This window comes from Diabrotica undecimpunctata, chromosome 3 (assembly GCF_040954645.1).
Source record: "Diabrotica undecimpunctata isolate CICGRU chromosome 3, icDiaUnde3, whole genome shotgun sequence".
NCBI classification, from domain to species: domain Eukaryota; kingdom Metazoa; phylum Arthropoda; class Insecta; order Coleoptera; family Chrysomelidae; genus Diabrotica; species Diabrotica undecimpunctata.
The window spans coordinates 67,482,754-67,500,232 of NC_092805.1; the positions used below are offsets into that span (position 1 = coordinate 67,482,754).

Genomic DNA, 17,479 nt, shown 5'->3' on the forward strand with positions numbered 1-17,479 from the left:
TATTGTAATTTTGTTGACGGCAGCTCGAAAAAGAGATGCAGAGGTCTTTATCATCAATACCTACCTGCTGAAGAATGGCAGATATCATTTCAGTATGTTTTACTCGATCAAAGGCCTTCTCAAAGTCAATAAAACACATATAAACTGGATGTCCGACATCTCTGAATCTCTGTACCATAACCTGAATACTAAATAGTGCTTCTCTTGTTCCAACGTTATTGCGGAATCCAAACTGTGTGTCACCAAGTTGTTCTATTTTTTGGTACATCCTAGAGTGCAAAATTCGTAGAAATATCTTTAAAACATGACTCATCAAGCTGATGGTTAGGTAGTCACTACATCTTTTTTCATTTGCTTTTTTAGGTATCGTCACAAAAGTCGACAGCCGCCAATCCGTTGATGTATAGTCAGTTTCATAAATTTTATTAAACAGGTGAAGGAGAGATATTTTACCTGAACTTTCGAAGAGCTTTATTATTTCACTCGGTATTTCATCTGGTCCCGTCGCTTTTCGGGTCTTTGCTAATCGTATTGCTTGTTCAATTTCGCCAATAGTTATGTCAGATCCTGTAACTACTTCGTTAATTTCAAGCTCGGGCCTTTAATCACTAAAGAGTTCCTCAATATACTCTTTCCATCTGTCTATTTGATGCGAATTAGTGATAATCAGTTTTCCGTCTCTATCAACGATGGTATTTGCCTGTTTTTTGTTCTGACCTGACAGTTCTTTTATTTTTTTGTACATATTAAATGAATCATGTTTTTCTGTAATTCTTAAATTCTAAACATTTGTTTTCGAAGTATGTTTGTTTTGCAGCTCTTATTTTAGTCCTTATCTGTTTATTAATTATTTTATACATTTCTACGTTTTGGTTCTTAAAATTGTCTTTTTTTCATCAAATTCAAAATCTCATCGTTCATCCACTGTTTCATTTTTTGACTGCTCTCTTTTAAGTTTGGAGTTGAGTTGCTTATAATCGTTTTACTTTGGTTCCAATGATCCTCGATGAATTCTTGTCGTTCATAATTCTCAAAATTGCTCTCTAAATTATCGTTTTTGCTTTATTCGTTTAAGTTTAAATTTTATTTCGGCTAACAACAGATTGTGATCAGATGGAACATCGGCACCAGGAAAAGTTTTTACAGACTTTACTACATTTCTGTAACGCTCACTGATAGTTATGTAGTCAATTTGGTTTCTGACGATATTACGGGGAGTATCTGCTGGAGATTTCCATGTATATAATCTCCGTTTAGGTAGTTTGAAAAAGATGTTCATTATACATGGATTATGTTCTTTGCAAAAATCTGCGAAATAATCTCCTCTTTCATTTCTATCGCCAAGTCCATAACATCCAATAATGTTACTATGTCTGCCTTTTCCTATCTTAGCATTAAGGTTACCCATCAGAATGGTAAGATCTCTAGTCTTGAGTTGGTCAGTAACAGTCTTTACATCGGCGTAGAACTTTTCAAGTTCTTCTAGTTCACTTTCCGCTGTCGGTGCATACACTTGTATTAAATTTATATTTCTGGGTTTCGCGTTCAACTGAATCATTATGACCCGTTCAGATACCTGGCATATCGCCCTGACACATTTGCTAACCTCCTTCGAGACTATGAATCCTACACCATTACGATGATAATTACTGTCTTCTGCATAATACACTTCATGATCATCCACATGGCATTGGCCACATCCGGGCCATCGCATTTCACTAATACGCAGAATTTATATTTGCAGTCTTCTCATCTCATTTATGGCATTGTGTGTTTTTCCGCGTTCATATAAACTCCGCACATTCCATGTGCCTATTCTACAGATTTTTTCGATATCAAATTTGGCCAAGCGGGAGGTTCTTAGCACCCTTGCCCCATTTAAGAGGCGCCCGTACTCGGGGCCATCGTTTAATTCCTCAGCCATATTGATAAACTTGGGAAAAATAGTGTAGTAGTTCTACACCGCTGTGTACACGCTGTTTAAGTGGTTACCACCGCACCGGATACTGTTATGTATTGACCGTTCTGGCCTACATGACTTCCGCTCAATACAAATACTGAAAGACCAGCTGCCGCTTTCCAGGTTCGATTTTATATAAACCCTAAAACCATGGGGCTGCCACCTCCGCCCTCCAGACCGTTGTAAAGACCTTCTTCTCCGCCCTGGACGCCGTTGTGTTCTTCATCCATGACCCTGGACAAGGGACCCTTAACAGGTACTATGATAGTTTCCCGGGCCAGGAAACACCTGGAATCTGCGGAACGCAGGGATTTCAACTTCCGCCTTCAAATTGTAATATAGGGAGATGGTTCCATCTAAAACAATGGTAGTATTTATCATCGATAGATAGCATTACGTTCGGCTTCGAAACGCTTCAAACGAAACGTCATACTAACAGGGTTGCCACATCAATTACTTTGTACAACACTTATAACAAAATTTAATCTGGCAGATTATAACACAATTTAATATAAATGTTATCGGTTTGAATTTTGAACCAGTCATGCTGAAACTTACAGAGTTACAGAATAGTAGATACTGCAACTTTTATTTTGAAAGTACGATATTATAAAATTTACACTCTATAAGTAATATATCTATAAAAAACCTATTTAGTTTTACAAAACTATTTAGACGTTTTTAGTTAATTATTTTAGTATTTATAAACAATAGTGCTCCTTGCATAACCATTGGCGTACTAACAATTTTTCTGAGGGTTGGGTTTTGAAATTTTTTTATGCTACCTCCATTGTGAGTCCCTAAAATTTAATTTAAAGTACTAAAGAGAGCAGTGAAAAATATTCAGGTGTTTATTATCCTGCCTACCAACTAAAACCACCCTCTCTTACATGTGTGCATTTGACTGTCGCACCTACCGTATCCCGAATGGGGTGTGGAGGCACGTACCGTACTCCGAAAGAGGTGGGGAGGTCACTGTAAGACTGACGACACTCACTTTTTGGAACACTCCCTTCTCTTATCTAAATCTTATCTATTCTTCTGAAGCTATTTTCTTGTGGCATTTTAAAGTAATTACTATTTTAATGGGAATAAGCCACAATTGAAGGTTAAAATAAGTTTATTACCTAACGTTTGACATTAATCCAACTTGTAAATACAATACATTTCGGAGACGGCTATCGCCGTATTCCCGTTCTTCTCCTCCAATCCTGCCGATTTAAGGCATCCTTCTCCTCCAAACCTTTTGATTCCATCGCTCTTCTAATTCCTTCATTCCATGAGCGTCAAGTTCTTCTCTCTTTTTCTTTTCCAGGGGACTTCAATTTGTGAAGTTTTTGGGTCCAACGTTCGTCAGGCATTCTCAATAGGTGTCCAAACCATTTTGAACTTCTTCTTTCTATTCTGTCAATGACCGTTTCTGTAGCATTCATCTTATTTCTTATATATTCGTTGGTCTTCCTTTCCTGCCTTGATGTTCTAGCACTTCTTCTTAAATAATCCATTTCAACTGATAACAATCTTCTCTTCAGGTCTGCATTAATTGTTCATACTTCAGAGCCATAACAAAGAACTGATTCAACCATGGTTTGCCCTATTCTTTTTTTTTTTTGGAAATGTTGCGATCCCACCATAAGGAGTTCAGACATCCTACAATTTTACGTCCCTGATAAATTCGGTGTTTAATTTCTTAGCCAAGGTGTTCCAAGCCGTTCTTAGCAATGAGTGCACTTAAATATTTAAATTTTTCCACTTGTTTGATTTCCACGTCCTCGTCGATCAACACTTCGAACCTTGCATCTGAATTAATAACTAAATATTCTGTTTTCTTCATGCTGACTTGTAACTCCCATTTTACATATTCTCTGTATAGACGCTTCATCATAAATTCTAGATCATAAGAATCTTGAGCTAGGACGACTTGGTCATCCGCAAAGTTCAGGGAGAATACTACGTCATTTCCTATGTGGATTCCCATTCCCTGGCAGTGGTTTTTCCAATTTTGGCGGCTTATTCCGATTAAAATAGTAATCAGATCTTATCTCTGTCGTTTGCCCGGTTGGTGTTTCCTTTCTTCTTCTTTCTTTTTAATGACTGCTCGGATGTAATTGTGAACACTATTCCATCCCTCCGTACTTCCCGCCATCTTCACGATTATCTCTCTTACAGTCACAGGGTTTATACCTATTTCTTTATACATTCTGTTTCTCTCCACTGTACATCTATTATACTCCAGCATTGTGTGAGTAACAATGTCGGAATATTCGCAGTATATTCATTTATCTGTATCTGTCTTTCTGAACCTGTGAAGATACGCCCTAAAACAGACAATCTAACCAGTCTCCTTAGGCTCGGGATCAGCATCTTCGTCCACTGGGCAACATCTGCCTTGTTGTTCTCCTGTTCTTGCCATCTTTCCATTGATCTTTCCCTTTCTTCTTTTTTTATAGCTGTTGTCAAATGCTCTCTTTTCTCATAGAGATGTGCTTTTCTACCGCTAGCACATGCAGATAGAACACAACCCGTGATAGTCCACAATGTCTATAACTAAATATAACGAAAAATATTATTAATTATTGTGTATTTATACAATAATTATTATGTTCTACATATTTAACGTGGTAAATTAATTATTCAATTAGCGTTTTGGATTTTTTGTATTGTGTGTGAAAGACAAGTTACATTTTCCTACTATTCTTTATATATTTTTTACTTTATATGCCCTGGGGAAGGGGGTGTAACCCTCAAAACCCCCCTGGGTACGCCACAGTGCATAACGTATTAGTGGTAATTTTTATATTAGTATTAGAATTAGTTTTAGTATTTGGACAATATGCCTTTTAAAAAGAATAGTAAGAGATGATTACATTTAGTTAAACGGTAAGTAAATATATTAATCTTTTGTTTATTCCTTACCGACCGTCTAATAGTTGATCTACCACGTAAAACCAAAATCTTGAAAATTTAAAACTTGATATTTTGTATATTTTGTATTGTGTTGTATGTATTGTATATTAAAATATACTCGCTATATATCACTACTTCAATACAAAAGACCCACAAACCGGTAATTGTAAAATTAAGTATAATTTCGAAATATAATAAACACTAGAGACCTCGCCCTGTGGACAAGGCATTACAGCCTGCAAGTCATATACTGCAACTATAAATATCTCAGTAACTTTTTGTTTGTCTTTTTCTTTTTCTGATCTTGAAAGGATATTCTCTTTCATCTGGTTTTTGTTTCGCTTGTAAACTTGGTTTATCTTATTAGATTAGATATCTTATTAGTATTATTAGAGAATGTACAGTCCTCACAAAGACCAGTTTCTTGGGCTGACAGGAGATATTAAAGTCTATCACAAAAATGTAATCATGCATTTGGTGTTGAATATATTGTTTATCCTCAGAAACACATTTATTAACATAATTTCGGTGTAAAGCAGCAATGGTAAGACCGCCTTCTATATTTTCGCGTTTAGAACGAGATCTACAATAATGGCTCTCGATTCTCGGAATGGAGTTAATATGATCCCTGACGTCGTCGTAGAGATGGATTAATCTGGTGATGATTATTGTGTCTTCCTCTAAGATCTTCATCCTGAATGCCTTTGACAGTACAGTTGTTGTTCTTTTTCACCACAGTTCTGATGGTTTTCTCGATCACAACTAGATATCAGAGCTGGGAACAAATTAATTACAGTTAAAAATTGAGTATGCACTTTACTTAAAAGTAAATGTAATTAATTTCCCTCTGTAGCTGTGATGTGATCGTTATATTTTCTTTTTCGAGATAAAAATGTGATTACTTTTCACTATGGTATTAAGAAGCATAAACAAAATTAAAATAAAAATACAATCAGTCCCATTAAAAATAACTGATACGGAAAGCGAATCAAAAAGGATTTTTTGTTTACGGACTGTAAATTCAAGTAAATGATTCATTGTAAAATTCAAGTAAAATTGCTTGCTATTTCTATTATGAACTAATTTGATGAAGAGGAAGACATAGTAAAATGTATTAATCCATAAAGACTGAGATAGTATAAATATTACATAATACCAGTTCATTTAATTTTTAACTATCAACAAAAATGTAATATATGATGTACAAATTTAATGGTAATATGATATTCCCAGATATAGCCGCAATAATTTCTTTGTCGATAAAATTGTTTAGATAATTATTATATTCTGACTGACACAGCAGAGCAGTAAAGTATTATACATAAAGATGGTGTTAAAGATAACTTTGCTTACTTGGTCTACTAGTATTATAAGTTATAGCGTAGGTATTTGATAAAATTACTGTTTACACAACTTGGCAACTCAGACAATTGATATAATGATAGAAAACTGCAATTTATGTTAGGGTTTGAAAATATTACAGAGTCATCATGTAGAAATCTACGATTAAGTTAAAAAAATTACCACAGTAGTATGCCCCAGTAGAGATCTCTAGGATCAGAAACAAATTAATCGAGGGTGAAGATCAACCTTAAAAGCGAAAATTCCATTAAACTATATCAAAATTATCCCAGAAATTAACCAATATTTAGCTGTCTTTTCTAAAAAAGAAAAAATACTCATTAAATGTGCAGAAGAGACGCAAATAAAAATCCTAAACGGAATTTATCTCATAGAGAACACACCATCTAAAATTATATTCCAGAATAAAGAGTTAACCTTTCAAGATGTCACATCAGGACAACCAATGATGATAAAGGCACCACAATTAAATTTCGACATTCTTAAAATAGCACCAATGGAAATAACGCTAAATTCATTAAAACTTAAGAGCGTAGGCGCAAAATTTCGGGCCAATGCTTTTTAAATGCATTCATTTTTTTCGAATCTTGAGAAAAGTAATCAGTATTTTTGAAAAATTTAAACGCAGAATAAAAGATTACATTATTACTGAGGGCCGAAAGTCCCTGAAAACTTCTATAACGTTTATTTTAATAAGTTACAGGTGTGAAAAAGAAAAGAAAATTTAGTGTGATTTTTAATTTTAAATATCTCATTCGAAAAAACTTCTTGTTTATTCTAAGGGACTTTCGGCCCTCGGTAATAATGCAATCTTTTATTCTGCGTTTAAAATTTTTAAAAATATTTATTAGTTTTCTCAGGATTCGAAAAAAATGGATGCATTTAAAAAGCATTGGCCCGAAATTTTGCGCCTACGCTCTTAAAGATATTCGAAATCATGAATTAAGACCCATATTACAAACTACGCCTGTGTATCACATTCCAAGTATTTGGACAACTCTATTGTATATTGGAATAATTATAACAATTATTGTTCTATTCAAAAAGAAAATAGCGAAAACGAAGAAAAACAATTCTACAAAGAAGGAAGAAGAAGGGCAAACAATCGAACTTCCACGACAGGCTTCGTTCTAGGAGAGGAGGAGTTATCGACCCATAAATTACGAAATAAACTTTAATGAGGTAATGACCCAAGTCCAGTGAACTGAAGAACGCTGATTAAGACTACATATGTTCCGAATGTTATTGCATTGTCATTGCACTTTTAATATTATATTTCATTCTGTATAAAAATCATATTTGTAAATTAGTCTAGATTCTGATTTTATCATAGTAAAACGTATTGTTACTATTTTTGTGTTTAAAAATATAGTTTTGGAAAACTCAAGTATATTATATATATATATATATATATATATATATATATATATATATATTGTTATGATTGTTTATTTTGACTTTAATCTTAGTTTATTGAGCCAATAAAAAATTATAACTTATTTGTTATCAAAAGTAAAATAAACTCCTTATATTACCTGTGTTCGATGGATTCAAAAGATTTTCTAGTTGTCTTTTATCGGGATAGAGAAGAAAGGATAAGAATACAAATATATTATATTACAAAGATTTACGTTTCTTTATTTTATATGAACGAATAAAACAATTATTAAATTCTGTCGTTATCTTATCAATCAGCATAAAAGAAAATGATTTTATGATAAAAAGATTATAAAGCTACATATATTTATATTACGTGAAAAAACCAATTTTACTTAAAATTTTCTTTACTTGAAACAAGAAACAACAAAACTTTAAAATTTTGATTAGCCTAACAAAAATTCAGTTCTTAAATTTTAATGCTAATGACCATGATGTCGAAACGATCCTTCACAGATATAAAATTCAATTGTACAAACACTTACAGCTTATTTTCTTCTTGAGTTGTATGTTGGAAAATACCCAGAAAAGTCCAGTCTCCTCAAACGATGTGATCTCTCCTCTTTGGCACCTCGGCTCTTTCTTAACGTCTCTGCAAACCTCCTGCAGACTACACAAAAAACACCTGATTCACTTCTCTAAACTCAGCTATTTATTTATGACACCAGGACCTCCTTTTGTCAACTTGATGCCGTAAGAATACTTTCACATATACTTTATAAAATGCCCACGGTAGATACAAGGACCTCTTTTAATCTACTTGTTATCTCCTTCTTCAAACTATTCACTTCTTTTCGTTACGCCGGTATCCAAACTCACGAACCACACCCTATCTTGAGACAAACGACTGTTTCCTTTCGATGACCAAAATATGACTAACTTCTCCCGTCTCATCATCGGCTCACAAAATTCCCATTTAAAAACGATCGTCCAATCAAAAGCTCAAATTGTGTTTACCATAATTTTGGAAAAGCCTAATTTCGGTTTCAGAGAAAAACTAAATAGCTTACTTTAAAATTGGTTTTGTCAATCTATCATTTACATATTTCAAAAGATTAGAATATGGTCATTTAATACTCGACTATACAAACAATGAAAAGATTAACTTCCAGGTAAAATGTCTTCTAATTCTAAACAAAGGTTTTTTGATAATTTTGTTTGAAACGGAAAAAGGTCGTTTAACAATAATTAAAATTAATTAATATTTTAAATTTTTAAATTTTTATATTTAATTAATAAAATTAATAGTTTAATTTAAACTGTACAAACATAACAACGTACCGGTTAAAATTGCTATTAAGAATGCTAAGACTGTCAGGAATTTGTTTTCTAAAACTAAAACACCTCTGTCCCTTCTGGAACAAGTTAATGTAATATATCATATACCTTGTGCTGAGTGTGACTCATGTTACATCGGTCAGACAGGGAGATCACTGAGAGGGCGTCTCACGACTCACCGCAGTGATATTAATTTGTCTAAGCATACTTGTGCTCTTGCCCAACATGCTATCAACACTAAGCACGAAGTAAACTTTAATGAAGTTAAAATTCTTGGCACTGAACGCAATCTCGTAAAAAGACAGTTTTTAGAAATGTGTTCAATATTAAAACATCCTAATACCCTTAATAAGAGAACCGACATTAGTAATTTGAGTCAAATTTATCATGCATTAATTTTACAGAATTAGGCTTGATATGTTGTTTACTTAAATTTTGTCCCACATTGGGGTTTTGTTATTACATTTTCATATAATAAATTTAAATAAAAATAAAATAAAATAAATTATTCCTTCCTTAACATAGTTTTATCAACTTATATTTTATTAATATTTGTCAATATCACTTTTACATAATTAAGTAATTGTTCTTTTTGATAAACTTGTTTGATAAAATTAAACTGAAATTGATTCATAGAATCTTTCTCATTACGGTCCTAAATGTTTGAACCTTTGGACTGTGGAAGTTGTATTAATCTTCACCTGTTAGCTGGCTAACTAGTGACGTCATAATATTATAATATATGATATTTTGGATTGACTTCGCATGCTTTGTTCTTTGTTGACAGATCAATCACTGTTGGGGTGAGTGGTGATTTTAACCACCTTTTCCTTTCATTGTTTGGTTTTTTAACGACAAGCTGTCCACCAAATTTATCACAAATTTTGAATATACCGCCTTATATATAGAAGTTGGTAGGTTGCCTTGCTGTTTATGTCACTCTGACCTCAAGGCCACCTATTTTTACGTGTTTTCGTGGGTGTTAAACTTGTAAATTCATTTATCGGCGAGTCTCAGTAAGCTAAAGACTGGTAACTTCATTTTATCTTATTACTATTATTCTAAATAACTTATAATGTTACCTAAAGTTAAAATTAAAATCTAATTTATTAAATAAATTTGTTGGAAGTGCATTCGTATGATCTTTTTAGTTCTTTACACTTTAAAATAAACCTTAATGTTTTTTACTTAAGTTTTTATAATAACTTTTTAATACATGTATTTTTATCACATGTTCTTTTGCTGTGCTAATTTTGTTAAATTGCAAACTATACCTAGTTTCAATTAATTATTTTATACAACGTTAACTCTGAATGTCCAGTTTCGTAAGTTTTTTCATATTTTTAACATCATTGACTGCTACATGTCTTTGTAAGGTAACACACTTTTGTTGTAACTTCTCTATGAATGTTTGGTTTCATATTGTTCTTTTTAGATGAACTGATGATGCTTTCTGAGCAGAAAGCGAAACGTCTTCAATAAATAGATGAAGTAGCCACCTTCTTTGTCTTTTATTTCTCCACTTTGACCGAAAAACCCACCACTCTTCGAGTGTACCTTAGTTTATTATATATATATATATTTATATATATATATATATATATATATATATATATATATATATATATATATATGAAAATTACTTAGTTCTCGGGAAGAACCGTGTTGAGAATTTATTACTCGACGTTTCGGCACCCATTTTGGAGCCATTATCAAGAGTGATACGGTTCCGTTCGAGTTCGGGGTCTCAATCTGCCTACTCCCCTCACTCTAGACGTACCAGTATCGTGTTCTGTATAAATACAAGAACTGTCTCTCGACACTGAGGTCTCAATCTGCCTACTCCTCAGTGTCGAGTGACAACCGGTCTTACCATGTGTGGCTGCTTTATACTCGCTGTATGTCCGGGAACGGTATGCGCTGACGTGGTCTATATATATATATATATATATATATATATATATATATATATATATATATATATATATATATATATATATATATAGGAGCCAGAGTTTTAACCTTGTTTAGGCTTAGCGCCTCTTCAAGGAAAGGGTACTCTTTTTTTTTCTCGGAGTAATGGAGGTGTAGCAAACCTGATGAATGATGTTTTGGTGGAGAAGTAGTGGACTACTACGGAGCTAGTAGATTCAGAAGATGGCGTGTTTGTGTGAACGGTGTGTAAGAAGCGCACAAGAGGAATTTGGGTGAACTTTGCCAAGCATGTCAGACGAGGTACTTCAGGGGTTACCAGCCATCCAGTAGGAACGGCGCTTTATCAGCGTTTTGGCATGCAGTAGTTAACTGCGATATTTAATAGGGAATGATTCTAAAATTTCAAAATACCCATCAGGGAGTTCATGTCCAGTGTTGTTAAGAAGTTTAGCTGGAGAAAAAGGAACTTTGCTTTTAGGAAGCCTGGTGAGTATTAGCCCTCGGTGATTGCAAGGAGTCTTTAGTATTCGTTTGGCTCTGTTCTTCGAGCCTGCAATGGCTCTTAGGACATATCTCCTGCTGAGGGATAGGATTCTGTCCTTAATTGGTGTGATATGCTGATGGATATAGCCTGCTCTGCCTCATGCAGTATCTAAGGATTGTTCTTTCGGTTGCCACGATGGCATTAATTTCGTAGGTCTTTAGAGAAGCATAGATGCATGCCTTGTATTCGATTATGGGTCTGATGAATGTTTTGTAGGTGTGCACTAAAGTTTTGGATGATGTCTTACCCAGTTTACCGGACAACACTGCCAGGAGTTTAAAACTTCTTCTCACCCTATCTAGGGTATCTTAATGTCGGTTTTCCAGTTGAGAGTCCTAGTAAAATGAACTCCCAAATAGGAAACCGAGTTTCTGAGAATAAGGTCTTCTCCTAACAGAGTTATTCGGTCCCGGACATCGCGACACTTAAAAGTTTTGAATAAAATTAGTTGTGTGTTGGAGGGATTTATGGTCACTCCATTTATTGCACCACCTAATGACTCTATCGAGGTAATTTTGTAATAATCGTCCATGCTCTCTGTGTGATGGTGTGGATAAGTGGTCAGCTGCTTTGATCCTGATCGTACGATTAGAGAGATAGGAATTGATTAGTTTAACGAAAGAAGTGGGCAATCCAGCAAGGTGGAGTTTTTCAATCACGCCTGTGTGCCAGACCTGATCGAATGCCTTCTTGACGTCTAGGAATATGCCTATGACGTGATTCCCTTCGTTAAGAGATTGTGAAATGAAAGTTGTTGCTTCAACCAATGCATTTTGCGTGGAATGTTTAGCCCTGAATCCGAATTGGTAGTCTGGAATGGCAAGGTGAGCGTCTAGGAATTCTACGAGTCTGTCCTTCAGAGGTTGATCTTCACCCACAATTAATTTGTTTCTGATACTAGAGATGGCTCTACTGCTGCATGAGCTTTGGTAAATTTTTTCTTAATTGTAGATTTCTACATGATGACTCTGTAATATTTTCAAACCCTAATATAAATTACAGTTTTCTATCATTATATCCATTGGCTGAGTTGCCAAGTTGTGTAAACAGTAATTTTATCAAATACCTAGTAGACCAAGTAAGCAAAGATATCTTTAACAACATCTTTATGTATAATATTTTACTGCTCCGCTGTGTCAATCGGAATATATTATACCAAATAAACAAAGTTACGCATTTGCAGGAACACAAAGTTTCATCCACACATATCATTGAAAAATGATACATAGTTATTATCTAAACATAAGAGGTACTTAGCGGCGCTATCTGTGAATGTCGTGTTACCATTAAATTTATAATGGTATTATTAAATATTTTATTGGAAATTATATGAAAAATGGCCAATCGTCAAAAATGTTATTTAAAACATGCGAACATGTCTTTCTTTTGGTCTGTTTATTACTGGTTTCAGGTTTGTTATCTTCCTAATTAGAATAGAAATATGCTTTATTGTCACTGAAAATTATTGAACAATTTTATGGACAAAGCTAAAAAAAAGTCAGTCAAAAAGTATAAAACAAAAACAAATATAATAAAAAAACAGAACAATACAATTTTAAATTAGTAAAATTATTGTATCACTTACATAATTTGTACAGACAACAACAAATGAGACAAATTGTAGCCACTGCTTGAGACACTCAAATGTAATTATAAACAAACAATACTAATTTTGTTTCTTTGTTATACATTAAGAAACTCGTCAACTGAATAATATGGTCTTTCAGAGAGATAGATTTTTGTCATCTTACGAAACTTAATGAAAGATGTCGCGGATTTAATTTCTCTTGGAAGGTGATTATAAAGTTTTTTTGCACTATATAGAATAGAATTCCTTACTAGCTGAGTGGACGGGATCGGTAAATAAACGTTACAATCCGAATTTCTAATGGAGTAGCCATGATCAGGTCTATCGGGAAAAATGTTTAGATGCTTGCGAATCAAACAAACCGTTTCCAAAATAAATAAAGAGGGAAGCGTCAAAATTCCGTGATTTTTGAAGTAGGTCTTGCAATGAGTTGTTTGTTTAAGACCAAATAGATAACGAATTGCTCTTTTAGTGCATCTTTTTCTCTTCTTTGTCCAAACCATCTCAGTCTTTGTGGATTAATAAATTTCACTACGTCTTCCCCTTCGGTTATATTTCTATTTCTTATTTTTTGTTTCATTAGTCTTCTATATTCTCTTTTTCGGGCTTTATTGGGCTGTTTATTCTTATCATTTTGTTTTTAATAATTCTTACTTTTTCTTTATATTTTACTTTTTATTTATATTTTTATTTTCTTTATATCTTTTTTCGTAAGACATATTACTTTCGCTGCATATGCTATCACCGGTCTAATTGCTGCTCTATATATTTTTGTGTTTGTTTTTTGCTGTTTTTTTATCTTTAAGTAGTGGGTGATATTTCGAAAACACAATGTTCTTCTTTCGCCTTGTGTGCGTGGTAGTGTCATGCGTTGGATGTATGATTTGGGGTGGTTGATGCGTATTTAGTTATCCCGGTTCTATTTGGTCAAATTAGTTCTTCAGTTTCCGTATTCGACCACTTTATAACGCCAAATGAGTATGTGAAAAGTGGTATTGCGTATGTGTTTATTGCCTTACTATGTGCTTGGAATGGAGAAGTTTACCATTTTTTTTTATGATTGCAAATAAAAATTAAAGCACACCTAAATTACACTATCAAAAAAAATTATGATATCTCTAAAAATAAAAAAGTTATAGGCATGTAAAGTTGCGCGTTGCATTCATCATTTTTATTTCAGCAGACGGGCTTTGTGACGTCACATCTCCGTAACGGTTTATAAACTGAACGGAGCGACCGGCGCCTCGCTTAGATTACTCATCGTTTGTTCGTTGTCGAATGTGTACCATTTTATTGTTGTTATAAAGTTTGAAAGTGGTGTATAAAGAGTGAAGAAACAGTGTTATTGATTTATATGATGAGTAATATTAAAAAAGGCTGCTATAAATACTGTATTGTGCCTAATTGCACGAGCACAACAATTAAAACACCAAACAAAATATTTTTCCATGTACCTTTGCAAACAGACAAGAGAAAGAAATGGTGCAAATTAATGAAGCGAGATTTAATTGGACCCAAAAGTATCAAATACGTATGTGAAGAACATTTTGATGTGAGTTAACACTTTCTTATTTACTATCAAGATATAATAATTAATAGATATTAACTAATGGTGTAATTGCAAACAATATAATATTATATATGTTACTTATGTAATATCAAATACACTAGTTTAATTTTTTTGTTTCTCTACAAAGTCCATAAATGCATGCAGTAATATGCCACCGTCATAAGTAGAAAATTTTACCTTGCAAAAACTCCAGAACGATCACAAAATTGACTTTAAAGTCTTAAGCTATGTTTATTGCAGAATGTTTAACAATTCGTTAAAGTGTATTTGCAATATGTAAAATTTATGTTTATACCTTTATAATGTAACAAGTAAACTAGTTAAATTTTGTTCTATATATCTATTCATTTTATTATTACAGATTGAAAATGATACAGAAAATTTAATAAAGTTTAAATTGGTCGGTGGAACATTAAAATTGAAATCAGAAATATACCCTCACAAGTTTGATTGCCAGAAAGTAGTAAAACCTTTAAGAAAAAGTGGAGCATATGAAAAAAGACGAAAAGCAGAATGTTTTAATGAGATTTTAAAAGATGATGTTCCATCGACCTCAGGTTGTCAACCTTTCGAAATCATTAATTGTGATCCAATATATGAAGAGAAAAGTGTACCAAAGGATCCTTTATCCGAGGATTGTATTTTGAAAAGTGTACTAGGTAGTCCAAAGAAAAAATATAAACATAAAAGAGTGCAAGTTAATATAAAAACTCCACAAAAAAACAAGGAGGTGCAAACAGTAAGGTTTAGAACGAAAAAAAGTGACATGGAAAATAAGCGAAAAAACATCTGTTCCTCACCTGAAAGTTCTCCTTCAAAAATGTCTGTGTCATCATGTAGTAGCACAAGTTCAGATAGCATGCCAAATACAATCAAACCTAACTTTTGTAAAGATACTATACTTAAAATAAATACCAACGTCGGTTTTTATTTGGGATTACCAGAAGAAGTATATTTTCTAACGAAACAATTATCTGAAAGCATTGCTTCGCCAGTAAGAGATATTTTAATTTCATTAAAAAAAAATCGTCTTAACGACCCATATATACGTCTGGCCATTGACTTCGATGTCAGCACAAGTTTAATAGGAAAAATATTTAACAGAACAGTTCCGTTAATAGCCAACCGCATGAAACAGTTTATTTTTTTTCCGCCGATGAAACAAATTTATGAGAAATTACCCATATCTTTTAGAAAGAGATATTTTAAAACTGTCAGTGTATTAGATTGCTTTGAAATACGAATAGAAAAACCTTCGAGTGCCAAGCAACAGTCTTTGACCTGGTCTGAATATAAACATTGCAATACAATTAAATATTTGATTTCCATTACACCTGATGGATTAATTAACTACATTTCGGATGGTTATGGTGGAAGGGCCAGTGACACACTAATATTTGAAGATTGTGACTTTTTGTTGAATTTGTCACCGGGATATTCTGTTATGGCTGACAGGGGTTTTAAAAACATATCTCATTTGCTAGAAACTAAAGGTTGCCATCTTATAAGACCTCCAAGCGTTTCTGCAAACACGGTTAGTTCAAAATTGGAAGTAATGGAAACGAAACGTATAGCAGCGCTACGTATAAATGTTGAGAGATCAATAGGTAGATTAAGAAATTTTTCCATGGTAGCCCCTCACGCTTGTATCGATACTAAAGTCATTTGTATGTTGGATTTCATTGTTGTGATTGCATGTGGTATGGTTAACGTTCAAAATAAATTAATAACATGTAATTAAAACGTATTGTGTTTTATTTTTAATCTACAATCAATAAATCAAAAACATACTTCCAAAACAATGTACACTGTTTAATTAAATTTTTGCAGTATTCTTCATTATAAAATACTTCAAAAACATCTACTTGTTTAGAAGTCTCAAAATCATCGTGAGCGATGCAAAAATAAGCTTTCCGTTTTTTTGCAAAGTGCATTTGTAATTGCACTTGGGCTTCGCATTTTGGTGTTAAGTTATTTGAATTAATATATTTGGTTAAATTTTTGTTCTTTATCGGACATTTAATTTCAATAATATGGTCTTCTGTAATACCATCTGGAGAGGCACCCAACAAAGGATATTCGCTTAAGAGAAAGAGTCCGCACTTCTTGATCTTAATATTTTTAATTTTTTCTACCTCTCTCCTTACATCGTTTTCTAGGCGTTTTCCTAAAACAAAAATTAAAAAGTATTATGTACACCAACATATTACATACAAATTTATTAAGTACCTCTTTGCATTGCTATCGGCTCTTTAAACTGATATGCTCCTAAATTTTTTTCTACGAGTACCCCATCCGAAGTTTTACATTTTGACGCTTCATGAGCAATAGAAGCCGTTATTCTGCCGTACCTCAGCTCGAACCATAGTGGAGAGTCAGATTGGTTGCTTGTTGCCTTTTCAATCAAGTTACATTGCTTTTCAGTAATATTCTGTTTGCAAAATGTTATAAAATCATTTAAACTAAACTGAACCTTACTACTCCTGTATTTACAAATCAGGTAGTGTAGTGAAGCTTTCATCTCCAAGTTTACATCCTTAAAATATGTCATTATTTGTATGTTGTTCGCATTTCGTTTCTTGCATTCGCTAATAAAAGTATTACAAAATTCATTATCTTCTGTTATTTCCGAAATTGTTGCGCAGTCTTTGTTAAAATCTTTGGCTTTAATAAATTTAACGTTACTTCCAACATTAGAAAGCGCTGGTTTAATCCAGTAGCACTTTACTGAAGTAGTTGCAGGTGCCTCACTAATTTTAAAAAGCCACATTAAAAAAGCTACTGTATGTTTACATCCACCTTGATTAGCAGCACAGTCATGACAAACAACACTTTCAACCCTTTCCTCACTTTCGTCACAAACCAATGTACAGTGATAAGGTTTACTTTTTACTTTGT

The 17,479-nt window shown here is 33.2% G+C and overlaps 2 protein-coding genes across 5 annotated transcripts in view; one reads left to right on the forward strand and one right to left on the reverse strand.

The window, feature by feature from the left end:
* Positions 1-17,479, forward strand: part of Mgat1 (alpha-1,3-mannosyl-glycoprotein 2-beta-N-acetylglucosaminyltransferase) — a 261,795-nt gene that overhangs the window by 41,050 nt on the left and 203,266 nt on the right. The gene's annotated exons all lie outside the window — the stretch shown is intronic.
* On the reverse strand, positions 16,342-17,386 carry LOC140435848 (uncharacterized). Its single transcript, XM_072524564.1, has 2 exons — positions 16,811-17,386; positions 16,342-16,748 (listed from the first exon to the last, which is right to left on the reverse strand). Exons 1-2 carry the CDS (start codon positions 17,349-17,351, stop codon positions 16,342-16,344), a joined length of 948 nt encoding a protein of 315 aa, XP_072380665.1. The 5' UTR covers positions 17,352-17,386.